Source organism: Musa acuminata, chromosome BXJ1-11 (genome assembly GCF_036884655.1).
Source record: "Musa acuminata AAA Group cultivar baxijiao chromosome BXJ1-11, Cavendish_Baxijiao_AAA, whole genome shotgun sequence".
NCBI lineage: Eukaryota > Viridiplantae > Streptophyta > Magnoliopsida > Zingiberales > Musaceae > Musa > Musa acuminata.
Window position 1 is genome coordinate 3,259,947 of NC_088337.1, and position 20,437 is coordinate 3,280,383.

Below are 20,437 nucleotides of genomic sequence, written 5' to 3' on the forward strand. Positions count from 1 at the left end.
TAGTATAAAAACAAAAGTGTCAATGTCAATTGAGAACTTTAATGATTATTGATATATTTACTAAAGCTTTATAATTTAAAATATTTAAAGAAAATGATATATGATTATCTATGTTTAAATAGATATTATTATTAATATTTTTTTGTTATTTAGAATTATTTATTTTTATTATTATGTTTATATATATATATATGTATATATATATATATGTATATATATATACATATATATATGTATATATATATATGTATATATATATATGTATACATATTATAATTGAATATAATAATATGATTGTCTTGATAAGATAAATTATAGAGGTTATTATGAACTATATTAGGAAGGACTCTTTTGTAATACATGGAATAGAGTATGATATTGATGACTCATACAAATAGTCAGATTTAATAAAGTATTATTATATTTATTGAACTTATTAACTTATTTTAAAATTCATAATTATGTATAAAATATTTTTTAAAATTTAAAATTTAATTATATAAAATTATTTTCAAATACATTTTATTTTATTTTATTTATTTTGATTTCATATTATTTTTATGTCCTACTAGAATCAAGTAAGAGAATGTTAGATTATATGATCCTATTTAATTATATATAATATGTTATAGATTTGATCATATCAAATTGAAATAACATCCACTTAAAATAAGATTCATTAAAATATCATATATCTCTCATAATTTCTTATCCTAATATTACACTCTTACTTACCTGTAAGTAGACATGATGCATATGTATAATAATATAATACAAAATAAGATTATATATTTATTCTTGTCTGTTTTTAGTTCTTATTTTGATAAAGGTCATGTAAAAGATAGAAAAAGAAAAAAAGAAAATTTAATTCTATTTGTAGATCAATATTAATGTGTTCTGCGAATTGAATAAAGATATCTTGAATGACATTGAAAGAGATACATATTTTTTTTTCATTTATAATTAATTGATTTCACAAGTTGATATTAAATTTATTTTATATAATAACATTGACTTTGTTATAAGAAACTCTTTCAAAGTTGGGAGGTGCATTTGATTAGGCATAATCTCTAGGATCACAATCTCTCCATTGAGCATGCAGGGGTGTGCAAGTATACTCTGTATCTGAGTTTATTGATGCATGAATAAAGAAGAGTATATACTCCCAATACAGAAGCTTGCAGGGTTATATATATGCAAAAAAAAAGAAAGATAAATAATGAAAATAACTAGAATTTCTTTTTTTGTCTACAATTTGATGTTTTAGATTGTTGCAATGGATTTCGTCTTTAATTTTACAATATTTGAAGCTGTAACAGCAAAATCTCAAAGCTGTAGGTATAAGCAGTTCATAACCAAAAGGATATCTACAGCTGCATCTTTATGGCCTACAGAAAGAACACAGAAAACAGGAGACATACCACCGACAAAGCTGAAGTCTTTTATTTCTATAAAACGTGTCTTCTTGATCTGATCTATGTGCGGAGAGCAACGAAAGCTTTTAACGCAGGCATCAATCGTTGAGCAAATTAAGCACCCTTCAATCTCCTTTGTGAACCAGAGAGAACCAAGTAGACGACACCAGAGACGAAGAAACTCACAAACCAGGCGTTGTTATAGGCCGCAACAAATGCTTCCCAAGTGCTTGCCAAAATGCCGACTTTATAGAGGAATCCCGGCAGTATGGGCAGTATGCCCGCTACCAGAGCCGCCATTGCTGCGACATTGAATCCTTTCTTATAGTAGTAAGGGCCTCGAGGATTCTCCGAGTACAACGCGCTGACATCCAATTCCATTCTCTTCACGAGGTAGTAATCGGCTAGAATTATCCCTCCAATTGGTCCCATGAGCGCTGAGTACCCGATCAGCCAAGTGTAGATGAAGCTCTCGCTCGACCTCAGCAGCCTCCAGGGCTGGAAGGCGATGCCCAGCAAAGCAGTCAAGAGAGCGCCACTCCGGAACGTGAAAGCCGACGGGCTGAGATTTACGAGGGCGTTCGCCGGAGCGACCACGTTGGCGGCGATGTTCGTGGTGATGGTGGCGAGGCTGATGCCGAAGATGGCGACGATCGTCGTGGAAAGGCCTCCTATCTGGCCGAGGAGCCGGATGGGGTCGGAGATCACGCGGCCGAAGATGACCTCGGTGGCGGAGGTCACCGCCAACCCGAGGAAGGTGAAGGCGCCCATGAAGACGGGAAGGCCGGCCTGGCCGAGGATTTGGTCCTTCTGGCTGCAGGCATAGCGGGTGAAGTCCGGGATGTTGAGCGCCACCGTTGCCCAGAAGCTGATGTTGGCAGTGAGCGAGGGGAAGAAGATTTTCCAGAATTCTGCGGAGGACAGCCGACAAGGCGTCGAAAGCATCCGCCCGAAGCCGCCGGCCTTGACGTAGGCCCAGCAGAGGAGGGATGAAGAGAGGATGATGAGGATCGGTGCCGAGTACTTCTCGAGCTCCCGAATGCCGTCCATCCCCCGTAAGATGATGCCCATTTGGGCCAGCCAAAAGATCAAGAAGCAGGAGAACTCCAGAGGCGAGGTGCCCAACCAAGGGACGACGGACAGGGCGGGGGCGGACTGCTTGAGGGCGGAGGGGAGGAGGAGGAAGATGGCCTCTCCGCCGATCCACGTCTCGATGCCGAACCAGCCGCAGCCGACGAGGGCGCGGAGGAGGGTGGGGACGTGGGCACCGCGGACGCCGAAGGCGGCGCGGGCGAGGACCGGGAAGGGGACGCCGTGCCGGGTGCCTGGGACGCCGGTGAGGACGAGGGGGAAGAGGACGATGAGGTTGGCGAGGACGACGGTGGCCACGCCCTGCCACCAGGCCATGCCGAGGTCGACGAGGCTGCCGGCGAGGTAGTAGGAGGGAACTCCCACGACGAGGCTAACCCAGAGGCTACCCATGTCCCAGGCGGTGAAGGTGCGGGCGGAGGCGGGGACGGGGGCAAGGTCGGATCCCCCGGCAGCGGCGGCATCTGGATCGGAAGCGGACTTGGGCACTATAGCAAGGGAAGAGGCAGGACGGACAGGCTCGGGGTTTAAGCGGAGGGAAGGGGTGGCGATGGAGGGAAAGCATCGGTGGTTGAGTTTGATAGGGAGGGAATTGGAGTGGTGGATTCTGGTGGCGGTGGTGATGGTCGCACCATACGAGCGGAAGGGGGGAGGAGGAAGATTTGGACGGCGACGGATGCAATTGGATTCCATCTGAGGGGAGCGTTCGATGAGGCTGCGGAATCTTTTTGATAGGAATCGTGCGGGAGAAAACTGCGTGGAGGAATCCGTAGAAAATAGAGAAACGATGGCGAATGAGAGGTGCTTAGCGAGTGTGGGGTGGACTGCAGGTATAACGTGACGGTATGATTCCGCGTCACCAAAGGAAAACATGACATCTCATAGACAGCAGCATTGTAAGGTAGAAGTAAACGTCTCCTTATAATGCGCTGCAGGTTCACGACAAACCTCGGCTTTCGTGCCATACCGGGAGGTGATTACAAGAGCAGGATGGATGGTCCCTGGCTCGGCCGAGACAGGCGACTCGTACACATTTTGAAGAGCATTAACACAATTTCTAAGGTTGAACAATTCATAACTTGTTGCAGCTGATATAAGTCCACCACACCTGATCCTGAACGCCCACCGACGGTTCGTCTACGTGCCGCCTTCTCAAAGGCACAGCGGAGTTCACCGTCGCACTGTCCACACTTCCATCACAGAACATCACCATGGCTTCCACATCCATCTCCCCCTCCTTCCCATCCTTTCTTCCTATTTCTTCTCCCTGTTTCCCAACCGTATCCACCCGCCGCCCTCCCATGCCCCATTGCCGCCCGCTCCTCGTCGGAAGAAAACCCCATCCCGTCTCCGCATCATCCTCTCCCAAGAACAACCCGGACAACACCACCACCAACGGCTCTTGGGTCAGCCCCGACTGGCTGACCTCCCTCGTGCGCTCCCTCGCCCTCGGCCGCGGCGACGATTCTGGCATTCCCATCGCCAACGCCAAGCTGGAGGACGTCTCCGACCTTCTCGGAGGCGCCCTCTTCCTGCCCCTCTTCAAGTTGATGCTCAAGTACGGCCCCGTCTACCGCCTCGCCGCCGGCCCCCGTGACTTCGTGGTCGTCAGTGACCCCGCCATCGCAAAGCACGTCCTCCGCAACTACGGAAAGTACGCCAAGGGTCTCGTCTCTGAGGTCTCCGAGTTCCTCTTTGGCTCTGGCTTCGCCGTGGCCGAAGGTCCCCTTTGGATGGTCAGTGCTCTCCGCTGCTATTCTTTTTTATATCGCAAGTGGATCTATGGGAAGTAAAAAGGAGACACAACCGAGAATCAAGGAAGATAAAATTATGCAAGAACGGGAAAGAAAATTAAGAACGAGATTAACCAGAAAATTTACCAACAAATTAGCGGTACATGTGGATTTCGCTTCAAATGCATTCCTCACTCAAATATTTTCAGCTCTGTTCTTTTGGGTTTGTGGTGTCATATTGATTTGTTGTCAGTTTCACCCTAGTTATTGCATCAACAGGAGATTCAATTCTTCGAGCTAAAAGCCTTGATTTCATAGTCCATACTCCGTGGAATGTTTGCTCATTTGTTGACTTTCTTTTTTTCCTTTCCTTACCATGAGACTAATGCAGTCTTTTTGTTGTGTGTTCTTTTCATAAATGCAAGATTTTTATGATCTAAATTTTTCGCAACCGACCAATTTTTAGTCCTCATCCATGTTGCTCTCATGTTACTTTCTCCTTTATTTATCTCTTCCAAATACTGTTGGCAGGTAAGGCGCCGTGCAGTTGCCCCATCTCTCCACAAGAAGTATTTATCTATAATGGTTGATAAAGTTTTCTGTAGATGTGCTCAAAGATTAGTGAGCAAGCTTCAAACCTATGCCAAAAATGGTGAAGCAGTGAACATGGAGGAAAACTTTTCTCAATTAACATTAGATGTCATAGGCATGTCATTGTTCAACTACAATTTTGACTCGCTTACATCAGATAGTCCAGTTATCGATGCAGTTTACACTGCATTAAAAGAGGCAGAGGCTCGCTCCACTGACATCTTGCCATACTGGAAGGCAGGTTTTCTTGTACCTCTTTTATAATGCACATAAAGCTATATTCCATGATTGAGATATTCATAAAACAGTAGATTAAGGGAAAAAAAAAACCAGCATCCTTCACTTCATTCTTCTTTATTAATTGTCAAGGAAGAGTGTTGTTTTTAAAGGCTTGTTATTTCTTTTATCATATTTTCTGTACCACATGTGATGAAGCTTTGGCCTCTTGCTAATTTATTTCGTAACCAAATATTTTGATTTTTTAAGAGTTGCATCAGTCTCAGTACATACTGGGCTGTACCAGGTGGTGTGCATGGTATTTTAGAATCTTGGCTCTAGTAATTCCCTCTTCTGTTTCTACCCTCTACCATTACCTGTAACTTGACATTAGTGCAATCGCATACTCATCCATCTCGGAGTTCTTGGTCCAGCTCGCTGTTTCCTAGTTACTGCCAAACTTAAGCAAGAAGGACAGCTAATGATGCTTACATGTATATATGATTATTTAGGCTAACTGCCTAAGCATTTCAATCATACTAATTAAGGATATTTTAGAGATAATATATGAATTATGATATAGTATGTGCCAGCATTTTGAGCTGTGAAGGCTGTTGTAAGGTCAGTTTTCAGCATACACATATTATTGGCTTGTAGAATGCATGTCAGTTTTTCTCCTCAATTAGCTATCATTGTTATGGAGAAAACTGTGTCTAAGACGAATTTCTTGGGACTTGACAATCTACATTTTCCTACCTATGTTATGGAGTTTCATGCATATAGAAAATCATACATTAACCATTTCAGTTATGTATGATCAACATTTGCAATGGAAATTCAGTTATACTAGATGATATTGCTCAGATCTAAGAAATTTAGTTCTTGAAGAATCCAATGTTAATTAAACATTGATGGATGAGTATCTTTTTATCTGAACTATACTGGCAGTCAGAAGTATGTCTATTGTGGATTGCTTATCCAAAAAAAGGTTTAACATGTTCTAATTCCTTCTTATGTGGAAAGTAATTGCTTACTGTTGCATTAACATGGTTAAGCTCCAACAAGGAAAAAAAGAGACTTGTTTCATTTCTCATGCTTCTTTATTTATCTAATTGCTTGTCTGAGAGTATACAATTGTCAAATTTTATTGTACTGTTCGTGTAGCAGATCTCTTTTCTATGCAAGATCATACCCAGACAGGTAAAAGCTGAGAGAGCAGTTTCTGTAATCCGAAACACTGTTGAAGAACTCATTACAAAATGCAAAGAGATTGTAGAAGCTGAAGGTGAACAGATTGAAGGAGAAGAGTATGTAAATGAGACAGACCCTAGCATCCTTCGCTTTCTATTAGCCAGCCGTGAAGAGGTTTTTAATCCTCTTGGAGTCTATTTTCTGTGTTTATGATGATATCTGGTGCTTCATTTGCTTTTACCTGGATAAACTTACTGGAACTCTTGCTTTCTGTTTTGTATTATTTCTTTTTATATCATGTATCAATTCTTTCAGCTTAATAACTCTGTTATGCAGCTTTTGCTGGTATTTTATCCAACTTTATATGCCAAAAAATGATTATAAGAAATTACTTGCAGAGTGATGATCTATAATTTCCCTAGTTACTTTGCTTAATATTTGGACATAGGGAATTTTGTTCTTCATGTTGGAGGGCTAATTACCAATGAATATCAGAATTCAGCTGAATGGATGCTTTTTGATGATCTTATCTTTATTATGCCTTTGTAATCCTATATGCACCAAAATATCTTCTGGATGATTATGTTAAACTGTAAAAACTTTGATGCCTGTTTTGAGGGCTCCTATCCTGTTTGACAAACTCTTCATTTGACAAAGCCTAAAGCTTGTGCTCAAAATTACTCACTATACCTGCTCCCAAGGTTTGCCATACTGCAGCATACCGCTCGGTACAAGCGGTATGTACCGGTCCAATAGAGGTTTGGTACGGACGATATATACTGATACATCAGTACACGCCACCATACCATGTGTTGGTATGTCAGTACAGTTCAATATATATCATATCAATAGTCAGTTGGGGACCGGTAAGGCGAACTATGCTTGCTACTTTTTGTCTTTAGAAAATTAAGGGAATCTTAGCGTGCATTTTTTTTCTCCCTTTTGTTGTTATAGTAGTGGGTGCTGTTCACTTTGCATATTGTATTTCTTCATTTGTATTTCTTTGATTTCTGGACTTGCTTTGGTGTAGAGTATAACTAATTTATCCTATGTGTATATTGATCTATGATCTCTCAAATAAAGCAAGAAAAATCTTGTAAAATCTTTGATGCAAATTAGGTATAGGCACACTGCTCTGGTACTGGACAGATCATATCATGCTCAAAATATAAATGAGGCTAGGCTCAACTAGTACATATACTATATCATCTTGTGGTTACACATCTGTGTACTCTCTCTCTTCTATTGGAGGGATCACTGTCCGTTAAAAGATTGATCATGCTACTGAGAAAGAGGCCAAGTGAAGGTCACAATTAGCCTTTTTAGGGGCTTCATTGGGTGATTCTGGTTATCTTCTCCCAGTTGTTTTCAAACTCTACTGCATCCCTGTTAAGTGGAAAGGAGGATTAGAGCAAAGAAAGCTCCAGGATTTGAAAACGAAAAATTGGAGTCTTGTGATTTTCTTACTTGTCAAACGTTTGAAGAAGTTTACTACTCTGTGTATTAACTTTACTTTCACCTTGACTAACTTTCCTTTTTCACCTTGTTATGTGGAAGTACAGCTATGTTTCATAACTTGTGCTTAACAATGTATTATAGGTCTTGAGCTTATGTAATGATTCAATTTTAATTCTCCAATAAACAAAATTAAATGTCTTTGATCATACATTTCTTTTGACAATCACACCTAAGATTTTATTGTCTCATTGGCTTTCGACAGGTGATCCTAAATTTCTTGTTATATTCTATGCTTTAATATGTATCAAGATAATTGTCAGCTAGAATATGATTCATGGCCTTGGAACTGTTAACAGATTCTTCCTTGTGTTAACATGATCTTTACCACCTCGATTTAGTCATCTGATAACCGAAGAAAGTTCTCATTTCTTATCTTTCTTTTTGTTGTATTTCAGGTTACAAGTGTACAACTGCGTGATGACCTTTTATCTATGTTGGTTGCTGGCCATGAAACAACAGGATCAGTATTGACATGGACTCTTTATCTTTTAAGTAAGGTATACTGGAATTTCTTCTCTTGCTTTTTTGTAATCTTATAAGCAATGAAGCAAAAAAGTTGCATGCAGCAGAATGAAACTACGTTACTGAAGTTGCCATTACTTTTTCTTTATTCCCTATTTATGTTGATTGTTTCAAGGAAACTACTTTTTACATCAATTGGATTAAGTGATACTCTTCTAGTACACCTAATCGGCTAATCCATCCTCTTTTTTCTGTATGATGATACTGGAATTTTCCTTTGTTTGTTATTTCTATTCCCCACAACATTGTCCATTGACACCTGGCAAAAGCAATCTCACTATATTATACTTATATTGTCTTGTTCATGCTTTATGAACATTAGCTTTTATCTTCTTTAACCTTTTGAATTCTTGAAAAGCTTTTGGGTTCTACATTAGGAGGATCCTCAACAAGATTTTTTATGCTTTTTGTTTTGCTTACAAAATTGTGCAGTGTCACTTTCCTGAAGATAGATCCTTGCTCTAAACATATGGGTATATGATGTGCTTTCCAACACAACTTCCAATTAAGACACTAACTCTCTTCTCATTATCTCTGTCTTACACTGCAGAAGCAATGACAATAAATATAGCTGCCAACAAAAATATTTTCTGGGCAAGTATTAGAAAATCAAGTAAAATCTGTAGAAGATTAATTACTATAAAAGAAAATGCCATGTACCAGAAGCTTGCATGTGTTTGTCTGGTAAAAATGGCTAATAGCAGTTCTAAACAACTGTACAGATAACTTGGATCTCAGACATTGTATTAATAAAGGGTTAGAAGAATGAGTGAATTTCCACACCCTAGAATGGGCTTGACATCTGTTGTATAATAATAATAGTTTATTTAACTCCAAGTTTTCCTGTTTGCATTATTGTGACTAACTTTGTTGGTTCAAATATACTGCTTGAGGACTTCCTGAATATAATAATAATAGTTTCCTCTTATGTTGTGCATTCTTGTATACATGCATTAAAGAAATTTGCTGATTTTGCTAATGTTATTGTGAATTTGGTGGTTATATCTTGGTTCTCATTGTTATGTTTCCAATAGTCCAATTAAGTCAATTATATTTTTTTCCAGATATGTTGACTCTTCAGCTTTGAATAATTGAAGGATTCCTCATCTCTGAAGAGGGCAAGACAAGAGGTTGACAATGTTCTACAAGGAAGACTTCCTAGATATGAAGATGTGAAAGAGCTGAAATACTTGATGAGATGCATACATGAATCATTGCGACTTTACCCTCACCCTCCAGTATGTTTCAATGTCTTTCTCTTTATTTTGTGGGTATACCTATTTGTCCAAAAATCATCACTTTTTAAGATCCATAGGTGTTGATAAGGCGTGCTCAAGTTGATGATGTGCTTCCTGGAGATTATAAGGTCAATGCTGGTCAAGATATAATGATATCCGTGTATAATATACACCGGTCACCACAGGTATGCATTGGATTCCAATGTTGCTTATATCTCTTGTTATAAAAACTAGTGGGGGCATTTAATAACCATCAAGCTTTTATCTTTTATCAGCTTAGACTGTTTTTGGTACCTGTTGAGTTTCTTCTTTGGGCATTATATTGATAGTAGGGGGTTGTGATGATTGTGCTATGTAAAGATTACTGTATCTGTCTTATTGACGTACTGCTTGTGATGCCAACATTATCCCTATGATCGATCTATATCATGTTGGCATACATGTTGTAGCACAAGGTATGCTGCTGCTGATGGTGATCTTAAAGATTTAATCTGAAAGAAAGTTATGAAGCTATTATTGGAAAGAAGCATCCTTGTGTTAGGACACAGATAATCTCCCTTTTAATGATAAAATACTTGATGTTCCAAGTAGTCTCAATTAAATCTTTTGCTGGGTCTCACACTGCTGAGAATCAAGCCTTCCATCTTCCCTTAGATAATGGGTCAGTTTTAGATCCTGGAGAATTGGGGAAAATGGGTATCAATTTTTGTGGGATTTGGTTTTGATTCTAGTGAGATCCTGTTTTACCACTCTATCAAATATTTATACTTTATAATAAAATATTTTGTATTTTCTGTGTTTCTTTCTTTGACTTGCTGAGTTGGATGCTAGATGTGCCTAAATCAGACTCTTGTGCACATGTCCATGCAACAGCTGGTGGAGATTTCTAGAATTAGAACAGGTTCACTTATGTAGAGATCAAAATTTTTAAGCCTTTCCAAAGGGAAGGAGTACTATGAGGAGTTCACTTATATTATCCGGGAAGGTTTATGAAAGAAAGTAGAGAGTAAAGGGAATATTCCAATAAACTTCTCTATAGTCATTTTGAGTTTGGGTGGCTAAATTAATCGATTTGACCATACACCAAGGTTTACTGTTCTATTATTGTGCTTTCATCTGAAGTTTCCTTTTGGTTATGAGATAAAGAATTGCCGTCTCAAGTATTATGCATCTGATGGTCTTGGATTGGCACTACATAAGATATTCTGCTCCTGCATGCCATGTCTGTGTTGGTTTGCGTGCACCAAGTTTATATAGAGGTGTGGATCATGAAACTCTCTGTAGTTCCAAAAACCTGGCTATAACATGATTAGCAATGAGCAACATGGCCAGTATGGAAATTTCTGCCTAAGAAGCACAAACACGTGCTTTTGGTGGACGTGTCCATGTCTGACACATGTTGGACATGTATTCAATGTTGTCATGCCTAGACATGTGTTCGACACATATACAGCCATGCCTTTTTTATTTATTTTCATTTCTGCTTGTGGGATATGGCATTGCTCCCGCTTTGCTTCCACGTGCTTTGTCACATCGCCCTCGCATGTAGTGCTGCATTCATGTGGCCCTCACGCAAAGGTCATCTACTTTGGATTTTTGCGTGGAGACGGATCGTTGGTGTCGTAGGGAAGGAAATCTAAAGAGAAATTTGGAGATCGTTGCAAGGAAACATATATTAATTATTTCTGAAGATTGTTAAATATTATTTGATATACTCAATCTTTATTTTGGATACTTACGTTTAGATTATTTTAATTATTTTAACCTGTATGATGATATTTATTTGTTCACATTGCTGAGTTTGTAAAATTCAGGTATAAATACTATAAAACTCATATTAATTGAACATTATATATATTAAAAAAATATTTATGTCCTTGCCATGTCCATGTCCTAATTTTTTTTAAAATGACATGTTGCCATGTCCATGTCCCATGTCCATGCCTGTGCTGCTTAGATTTCTGCTTGAACGAATTGCTAATAAGTCTGCTAATCAGGGTAACTTTTTTGTTTTGAATGTCTTTTTTCTCCTCTTCAAAGTGAGGCTACGTTGCTATTCACTTCCCTATTTGGGCTTTCTTGTATTGTATGTTGAGCTCCTTTTACTGAAGTGGCAGCATTTTACTTTGAAGACAGGGTCCCATGAGACGGACTGCACTTACCAAAGTTTAGAGAAACTGTTGCCTTTGGTAGATTTAATACTTATCATTCTTTGTTTATATTTTCTGTACTTTGTATTTTTTATTTGTCACCACAACATCATGATCTGCTTTTACCTTTGTTCTCCCTCTATCTGGTACAGTTTTTAGAAAATATAAAAGAGTTCTATATGTTAGACTACTTATGTGTTCATTTTACTTCATGCTCATGTTCACTTGTTAGGTTTGGGAGAAGGCAGAAGAATTTTGTCCAGAAAGATTCAATTTAGAAGGACCAATTCCAAATGAGACAAATACTGACTTCAGGTCTACCATTTGTCTATACTTCCTTGATGAACTTCATACGATCCAAAATAGCTAGTAAATTAACCTCATTGAGCCATATTGGCTACTCCAGCTTTGTCATGAGAACTGTCAAGTTGTTGCTGCTGATAGATCATTTCGTCATGGTTGTCTTTTGACTCTGTCAATGTTGCTAGATTTATCCCTTTCAGTGGAGGACCACGTAAGTGTGTTGGTGATCAATTTGCTTTGCTGGAAGCAATCGTGGCTCTTGCCATCTTCCTGCAACATATGGAGTTTGAACTTGTTGCTGATCAAAAGATTAGCATGACAACTGGAGCAACTATTCATACAACTAATGTGAGGACCTGACAACCTTTCCTGCACATTTATTGCTTCATTAACCTGTATAGAGAAAATTCAATACAAATTTACGTTTAGTCAAACAGTATTGTGCCTATAATATGTAGTCTAAGCTCTTTTACAAGTCAAAATTAAATGAAGTGCATATCCTCCAACAAAGAACTTATGATTTTACAAGTGTTCATTTATCAATGAAAACCATCTCTTTTTCATTAATATAAGTTTGGAAAACTTCCTTAATAGGAACACTCAACTGTACTTTCTGAATCGTAAAAGCTCAGTAAACCTGCTTTTGTGTAGGGCTTGTATATGACGCTAAGTCCAAGGAAAAAGCAGCATGATCATGGTCCATCCTTGAGGTAACTGATTATGCCAACATGTTGCATTACCTTTATTTCTGTAGCATCGTAAGATCAAGATTGTTATTGTTTTCTTTGTCTGTTTCACAAAGATAATTTGTTATTTTCATGTAAGTAAGCACTTCAGGGTAATGACAACTTATGTATAGCTCTAGACTACTACATAATGTACAGAAATATTATAATGATAAAGTTGGTGAAAAGATCTCAATAATTTATGAGAGATTACTTTTAACAAGTTCGATGTTAGGAAGTCTATTTCTTAAACTAGAATAGGAATCGTAGAGAAGATAAAACTTGAACAAAAGGATTTGATGAATAAAACGAATTATATTGGAAATGTTGCTATGATTAAAGTGACTATGGTTGAGAAAGAAATTGGAAGAACAGATAGGTTATATAGAAATGAAGTGTATGATTGAAAATAAGAATTAGAATAACAAATACAACAAAATGAGATGAATCAAAGGTGATTTTGATTAAATGGTTATGTTGTACCATCCTTCTTTTATTTCTCAGGAGTCTTGAACCAAAAGTTTGCATACACATGGTACACTTTATAATGAGAAGTCCAGAAAACATAAATGCTTGCCGCTGAAGAAAACAATATCTGAACCATCAAGAACATGGGATTAACACAAAGGATTAAAGTGTGTGAAGCTGTTAAAAGATATTTTACCATGAGTTTACTGATGCATAATGAGATCATAATTTGACTCCTGAAGAAACTCTTCATAGTGCGACTGATATGAATAATTTCCTTAGATGTAGCGTGTCAGGTTGATGGCTTAAGCATGGGATTGAGGCTGGAAGACGGTACTCAGAAGTACTGGTCAACTCATGAAGAATTCCAATATGCTATGCTCAAATGTGGAAGCACACCAACACATTTTTGCGCCAGGCAACATTGTCTGGTTCAACCATTGAGCTCAACTCATGCAAAGATACTAAAACACCTGTATGCTGAACCCACCATTCTCAACCTTCTTATGTTCTTTCTTTCTGTAATGTGCATGGTCTGTGATGTGAAGAGGATGAATAATTGATATGAAGGTTTTGGTAGTTTTGACTCTATTTGTGGATCTAAATGAGTGGGCCTGTAGAACAGGTTCAGGAAAATTGTAGCCAAGTCTGTCTACATGAACAATTAATCGTACAAGAAGAGCAATAATTACTTGGATGATCAAAATTATTATAAGCTAAACTAATGCATCTCGAGAAACATTCTCCTTTTTGTTCACTACATCTGGTTTGCCTTTTTTCTATTGCCAAATCAATCAGGACAAATTTACAACTTCTGCAGATATGTGCATAACTTGTCATGCATATGTAGGCATGTTCTTTTACTCAACTTGCCTATATTCTTGCTGTGCATGTATTTAATAAAGGATAATTTGATCGGTCGATCATTATTGTGACCCGTAGAATCATGAGGAATTATCAGTTTTATGTGATGGGTATATTCGTACGGTTTTATCCGTTTTGATCGATGCAGGTACTTGCATAATTTTATCTTTCCGAAGCATGTGAATTCCAAAAGATGTATATGAGAATAAGGGAGGATTTCAAAAGACATCTATGAGAGTAAGAGAGATTTGACAGAACTTATAAATATCATATAGGTATGTATATGTCATTATCGTATCTATATTAAGACTGTCTAGAATTATAATACGCTTTATAAAACTAAAATGTCATATTTTTTTGGTAAAAGTTGTCTGATTATTGAGGAGTCCTTAGATCACAACTCGCTCTCATCACTGGTAAAAAAAAAATCCCATTTCAGAAAAAGAAAAGAAAAGAAATGAACTTAGCTTTAAATTGATAGAGTTTTGGAACCATAGCAACATCAGTGCCTATTTTTATTTTAGTTCAATGGATAAAACACCACAGTGTAATCAAACAAAATAATCTTCAATGATGCTCGTGTAATATCTTTTCAATGTTGTTTTAGTAGTTTTGTAATAGTTATGAATACTCCATAAGAAATGAAACACGAAACGGATGATGATTCAATTTCACGTATTTTAAAGACCCGTAGTCGTTCGCGTTCAATAGCTCATATCATTCGCCTCCACGAGCCCACCTCTCCCACGATCACCGCAGCAGGCGGAGTTCGTGCGGACCGCAGGCGCTCCTCTCCTCCACCGACCGACGCGCGGAGACCACTCCCGACATGCCTCCTCCTCCACCACTCCCTTCGTTGACTCTTCCATCCTGCCTCTTCCATATCGTCCGACCGCAACCGATGACACCACAATGGCGACGCCGATCGCGGCCTAATTGTTCAATCCGCTCGACAACTCCATCATCGCCTACATTTTCATGGCTATCCCCTCCGTTTCCCTCGCGATACTGCTCCTCGCCCTCCGATTCCTCCTCGCGTGGGATCCCAGGGCGACCACCGTGACCGCCATCAGATCGGGCGGCCTCCCGCAGAAAGCTGGCGCCGCTGGTTCTGGCGCGAGCGATCGGCCCGAGTGCAACGGCCGCCGGATCTACATCCGCGAGCTTCCGAGCCGCTTCAACACCGACCTTCTCGCCACCTGCGACGACTTCCCCATCCTCTTCGAGATCCGGGAGCAGCCGGAGAAGAGCATCATCCCCTTCCTCGCGAACCATGGACTGGGGCCCCGCACCCACAACCGCTCCCGCTCCTGGTACCGCACCGAGCCCCTCTTCCTTGAGCTCTTCTTCCACCGCCGCATGCTCGAGTACCCCTGCCTCACCGCCGATCCCGTCGCCGCTGACGCAATCTTCGTCCCCTACTACACCGGCCTCGCCGCTCTCCCCTTCCTCTACTCCCCCGCCCAATGGAACTTCTCCGCCCTTCACGGCCGCGACCTCGCCAAATGGCTCATCCGCCGCGATCGGTCCGCCATCTGGTCCCGCTTCGGTGGTCACGACCACTTCCTCGCCGTTGCCGGCTTCGCCTCGGATTTCGACAACGACCCAGCTCAGACCCCACTATGGGGTACCGCCTTTCTCGGCCTACCCGAATTCTACAACCTCACCGTCTTCACCTTCGAGTCCCGCGCCTGGTCCCTGCAGGAGCATGCTGTCCCGCCCCCGACCTCCTTCCACCCCGCCAACCTCGCTCGCCTCGACGCCTGGCTCGCCCGTGCTCGCCGCTCCCGCCGTTCCACTCTAATGCTCTTTGCCGGCGGGGCCGCTCCCGGGAGCGGCCGACCCAACGTCGTCTCGAGCATCCACGCCGAGTGCGAGCTCCGCCACGACCTCTGCGAACTCGTCGACTGCTCCGGGGGCGTCTGCATCCACGACCCCGCCCGTTTCATGCGCCCCATGCTCCGCGCGCGGTTCTGCCTCCAGCCGCCGGGCGAAACTCCGACGCGCCGGTCCACCTTCGACGGCATCCTCGCAGGGTGCATCCCGGTGTTCTTCGAGGAGGCATCGGCGGCGAGTCAGTTCGGGTGGCACCTACCGCGCCGCAGGTACGATGAGTTCTCCGTGCTGATACCCAAGGAGGAGGTGATGTTCGGGGGGCAGCGGATCGCGGACGTCCTGGAGGCGATACCCCCGGCGCGAGAGCGGCGGATGAGGGAGGCGGTGCTGGAGCTGGCGCCGGGCGTCATGTACCGGCGGCACGGGAGCTCGGCGGCGCTGCGGGCGAGGAAGGACGCCATCGATCTAGCCATCGAGGGGGCGCTGCGGCGGATCCAACGGCGTGTGCGGGCGATGCAACAGGGGAAGGATGCGCTCCTCTTGGTGGGCGACAATGAAGAGGAGTGGGATGAGTGACGTGGATTTTGCTTTTGGCCACGTTTCTATATGGTGTAGGGTCCACTGCAGTTTTGGTTGATGTCAATTTCAACATTAATTGTATATTTTATAGGGAAATTTAAGTGTTAATAGAAAGAAATGGATGTGTTATCCACTCGATTTGGAATCTATGATATAGAGGATTGAATTGATTTGATTTAAATAATAATATTTTAAATGTGGATTTTTTTTCCCTTAAATAGCGAATAGATTCTAAACTTGATCGTTCGAGGGTTATTCAACTCTCAGAGGATTTCTACTTCGCTCAAGTCTTCCGATGAGTTGGGATATAATCATTTTGCTTTTTTATTCTCTAACACTATAATATTCAAAATACAGCCACATCAAATCAATTTCTTAATTTAGCGATCAAAATTTACTATAAAAATATATATATTATTGTTACCTGATGTCAACAATCGTGGATGGATCGACACGATTCGATTATATCTCGAGGAGGCACAGAGTTGTAGCTGTTTAAATGGCCCTCGCGACGACTAGACGAGGGGGTTATTGTTGGGGATGTATTGGTTGAGATGGCTTGGAGCTTAGGCCGGTTCTAGTCTTCTCGGGGATCTTGCACAAAAGGTTAATATCGAGGGACTTTCTCGACTCAACCCCTCGGATGTGAGAGTCTGGTCCTTGTTCAAGCATCAAAAATCAATTTTTATACTTATGGAGTCGATAGAAGGGGGCTACGATCGGTAAGGATTGCCCGCACCTCGTGTGGTGTGAGTCTGGGCTCCTGTAGCATAGTATCGATCCATGTAATCCTATGCCATGCAGAGCTAGCAAGGTATAACCGGAAGAGTGCTACCCATCATCTTGACCATTTTCTGTTGTATCAGATGGGAGTCGAGCCTATCTTCCATGTTGACTCTATGGCGGTTACCAATTGACAACATGTGGTCGGTGCCAGAATATTCTCTATCATATATTAATTTATCTTTAGTGAATTCTTATTGCATTAAAATCAATTTTAAATAAGTAATTATGCCATCAAAAATTGACTTTTCACTTGTCTAACATTTTGTTCCTATTGTTGTTTTATCGAAAAGTAAAGGAATGATAAGTTGCTTTTAATTTTAAAATAATATTTTGCTGCTAAGTCATCCGACACACGCCGCCAAATCCTAATGACATAAATCTCTTCATCATTTTTCTTGAAATCAAGTTTTTTTCTGACGAAATCATCCAATAAATAAGTACAAAATGAAGCCCTTTCCAATTTTCCAATCAGCAACTTCTCAAGTTCTTGGTGTTAGCAAAGGCCCAACTTCATCAGGTCTCAGAATGTCCAGCATCATCTGGCCCATTCCATATAATTATCTTAATAAAATAATTTTTTAAGAAAGTCATATTAATCATATGCCCAGCTGACATTATCGTATCCGGATTGTCTATATATATATATATATATATAATGAATAAATTATAGTAAATATAATGTAGATATCAACTATAAGATCTGATATTTCAGATGGCATATTCCTGTGGCTGGGCTGAAGACAAGCCGGGAAAGGCTCATGCAAAGCAGTAGCCCACCCTTTCTTTTCCTCCGTGGGACCCATCAAGCAGTCTTACATGCACGCTTTTGGCTTCTTTTCCATCTTCGTCCGCCCTCCTACGTTCGTCCCGCTTTGACCACTACCTTCTCCTCCTCCTCTCCTCCTCCTCGTGTTCCCACCCAACCGCTGCTACGAAGCCCCCCCCACCCTCCCAGAGCAGAGCAGACACCAGAGAGGAGGACGAGGAGGCGGGCGCAAAGCCTGACCCGCCCCTTCCTCTTTTTCGAATTAAAGCTGCCGCTGCGACTCTCTCGTCAAACAACGACAGTGGATCATCAAAACTTTGTCTTCATCCCACAAGTTGATTCCGAGTAAAACAAGAAACGCACAAGTCCTTTTGATTTCAACGATGCAAATGCAAACAAAACCCGAGGAGAGAGAGAGAGAGATGTTGGCTCCGAAGTCGAACATGAATTTGACCCATGGATTGGTTTACAAAATCGGGTCAAAGATTTCACCTTCCTTCCGCAATTTCCCTCCTTGTTTGGAAATTAGAACAACGGAGCTCGGACGGGCACCCCTTTCTTCCGCCGGCTCGCCATCTCCGGCAAGGCAGCCCGGTCCCCACCGCGGCGGCCGGAGCCGGAGCCGGCGCCGGTCCGCTTCTTCCTCCGGGACGCGGCCTCGGTCCCCGCGGCGACCGGCGTCGCCGCCGCCGCCCCTCCGCCACTGGAAGCCGAGGAGGTCGCGGAGGCGGACTCGAGGATGGAGTCGGGCGTCAGCTGCCCCTCGTCCAGCTCGCACGATAGCGGCAGGTACTCGCACTCACGCAGCTCCTTCCACAGCCCGCCCTCGCTCCGCAGCAGCTCCTTCACCTGTTCTCCATTAATTAACAGCCACAACAAACAAATTAAAGATCTCATTTCGATTACGCGTGCATGGTTTCCAATCTCACGATACCTTGCAGGAGAGGGAGCAGAAGAAGTAGGGGTCTTGGAGCGGGCGGTAGCAGGAGAGGCAGGCGTTTCCGGAGCCCCGGAACGGGCGGCTCGGCGGCCGCTCGTTCAGGAACACCACCTTCGCGCTGTTCGTGGTGTACGACTGCGAAGGCCAAAAACAACAACTCGGTCGATCGATAGAACAGCAGAATTGAATCTCGTCAACACAAGTCTCTTCTTTGTGGACGTCCAAAAAAGAGCAAAATTGCATCTTTTTCGTTAATTTTGTTGGGTTTCGATTTACCTGGACGGAAGAACAGTCGATTAATTTCTCCAAATCGTCAACTCGCACTACGTCGTGGTACACATACCTGCGAACCTACACGCCAAGCCCAACAAAAAACATCATCAGTGAGTGTGAAGATTGGATTTTTTTGGTGACGCAGAGCAAAGAGAAACGAGTGGAGTGGGTGGAGTACCTGGAGGAGGCGGTGGGGGCGGTGAGGAGGAAGGCACTGAGGGCAGAAGCTAGAACAGCAGTCGAGGCAAAAGATGTTCTTCTCGTTCTTCTTCGACGTCTCGTGGATCATGCAAGGGTTGAAGAACTTCTCCCCCAGCATCGCCTCAAGCCAGCCCGGCATGCTGCTCGAATACCCCACCTGCTCCAAGAAATCAGACGGGAGAATAGACCAAGTCCCAATCTTTCCCCCTCCCCAACCCACTACAGGAGAGATCGAACACATACCATAATGCTCCCTAGGCTCCTCTTCGCAGCAGATGACCGGCCTTCAATGCGGATTAGGAAGAGTAGGAGTGGTGTGTCAGTGCGCTCGAGCAGCAGTAACTCGCCCCATCACGTTCGCCATGAGCTACAGGAGAGTGATACGACAGGAGAGTGGAGAGGCGGAGCGGAAAGCAGGGGATGGGGGAGACGGGGAGAGGAGCAGGGAAAAGGAGACGTCGACCTGCGCTGGCCCCCTGGAGGAGCTCTGGCTGTGTTGTTGCCAAAGGAGAAGCAGGGGAGGATGGCCAAGCCTGCCTTCAATGGCGCAACCAAGAGGTTTATTATTATTATTGCCCTCCATTACTTCCCATCACCTCCACTGCCCTACCACCAATCACACCAGCAATAACCAGCAGCAGCAGCAATCAAACCCAAAACAAAACAAAACAAAAGAAAGGAAAAAAGATGTCTCTTTTATTATTTATTTATCAACAGATGATCACTTCGAACTGAGGTTGAATACAAACAAATGGAAGGCCATTGGAGATCCCCTATGCGAGCTCGGTGACAAGACCCGAGGCGGCCACTTCTCTTTCCGCCTCGGTAAAAGAACACAAGCCGCTGTTCTAAAACGACAGCGTTGGTGTGGTTGGGCGTTGGTACTGCTGTTCCCAGTCCCCAACGCACCCCCCCTCTCCGCCTCTTCTTTTCTCATGCTCCATCCCATTCCATGCACATTTTCGTTGATCCAATTGACCAACTTCTCCTCGGACAACATGCATCTACCCTTCTTTTCTATCGTCTTCCCCCC

At 42.2% G+C, this 20,437-nt stretch overlaps 4 protein-coding genes across 5 annotated transcripts; 2 read left to right on the plus strand and 2 right to left on the minus strand.

The window, feature by feature from the left end:
- Positions 1-1,217: 1,217 nt before the first annotated feature.
- LOC103970365 (purine-uracil permease NCS1-like) lies at positions 1,218-3,308 on the minus strand. Its single transcript, XM_009384118.3, has one exon. It carries the CDS (start codon positions 3,195-3,197, stop codon positions 1,530-1,532), a length of 1,668 nt encoding a protein of 555 aa, XP_009382393.2. The 5' UTR covers positions 3,198-3,308; the 3' UTR covers positions 1,218-1,529.
- Positions 3,309-3,607: 299 nt separating this feature from the next.
- On the plus strand, positions 3,608-13,750 carry LOC103970366 (carotene epsilon-monooxygenase, chloroplastic). 2 transcript variants are annotated; one of them, XM_065089141.1, is made up of 10 exons: positions 3,608-4,240; positions 4,769-5,065; positions 6,212-6,409; positions 8,149-8,250; positions 9,373-9,513; positions 9,591-9,698; positions 11,896-11,978; positions 12,152-12,314; positions 12,618-12,676; positions 13,448-13,750. In XM_065089141.1, exons 1-10 carry the CDS (start codon positions 3,716-3,718, stop codon positions 13,458-13,460), a joined length of 1,689 nt encoding a protein of 562 aa, XP_064945213.1. In that variant the 5' UTR covers positions 3,608-3,715; the 3' UTR covers positions 13,461-13,750. The 2 variants fall into 2 exon arrangements, with proteins under 2 accessions (XP_064945213.1, XP_009382394.2); XM_009384119.3 differs by having other exon boundaries at positions 3,611-4,240; positions 13,442-13,750.
- An 844-nt stretch (positions 13,751-14,594) lies between these two features.
- Positions 14,595-16,574, plus strand: LOC135596548 (probable xyloglucan galactosyltransferase GT19). Its single transcript, XM_065088601.1, has one exon. It carries the CDS (start codon positions 15,002-15,004, stop codon positions 16,433-16,435), a length of 1,434 nt encoding a protein of 477 aa, XP_064944673.1. The 5' UTR covers positions 14,595-15,001; the 3' UTR covers positions 16,436-16,574.
- Positions 16,575-18,336: 1,762 nt separating this feature from the next.
- On the minus strand, positions 18,337-20,100 carry LOC103970369 (protein RGF1 INDUCIBLE TRANSCRIPTION FACTOR 1-like). Its single transcript, XM_009384123.3, has 5 exons — positions 19,648-20,100; positions 19,382-19,561; positions 19,207-19,281; positions 18,925-19,065; positions 18,337-18,839 (listed from the first exon to the last, which is right to left on the minus strand). The coding sequence occupies exons 1-5, from the start codon at positions 19,648-19,650 to the stop codon at positions 18,516-18,518; spliced, it is 723 nt and encodes a 240-aa protein (XP_009382398.2). The 5' UTR covers positions 19,651-20,100; the 3' UTR covers positions 18,337-18,515.
- Between the last annotated feature and the right edge of the window lie 337 nt (positions 20,101-20,437).

Excerpts from the sequence above, each read along its gene's own strand:
- LOC103970365 (XM_009384118.3), bottom strand. The coding sequence starts at position 3,197 with ATGGAATCCAATTGCATCCGTCGCCGTCCAAATCTTCCTCCTCCCCCC.
- LOC103970366 (XM_009384119.3), top strand. The coding sequence starts at position 3,716 with ATGGCTTCCACATCCATCTCCCCCTCCTTCCCATCCTTTCTTCCTATT. Across the intron at positions 6,410-8,148 it reads TATTAGCCAGCCGTGAAGAG|GTTACAAGTGTACAACTGCG; the intron begins GTTTTTAATCCT and ends GTTGTATTTCAG. Across the intron at positions 12,315-12,617 it reads CAACTATTCATACAACTAAT|GGCTTGTATATGACGCTAAG; the intron begins GTGAGGACCTGA and ends GCTTTTGTGTAG.
- LOC135596548 (XM_065088601.1), top strand. The coding sequence starts at position 15,002 with ATGGCTATCCCCTCCGTTTCCCTCGCGATACTGCTCCTCGCCCTCCGA.
- LOC103970369 (XM_009384123.3), bottom strand. Across the intron at positions 19,282-19,381 it reads GCCCCCACCGCCTCCTCCAG|GTTCGCAGGTATGTGTACCA; the intron begins GTACTCCACCCA and ends CTTGGCGTGTAG. Across the intron at positions 18,840-18,924 it reads TCTGCTCCCTCTCCTGCAAG|GTGAAGGAGCTGCTGCGGAG; the intron begins GTATCGTGAGAT and ends AATGGAGAACAG.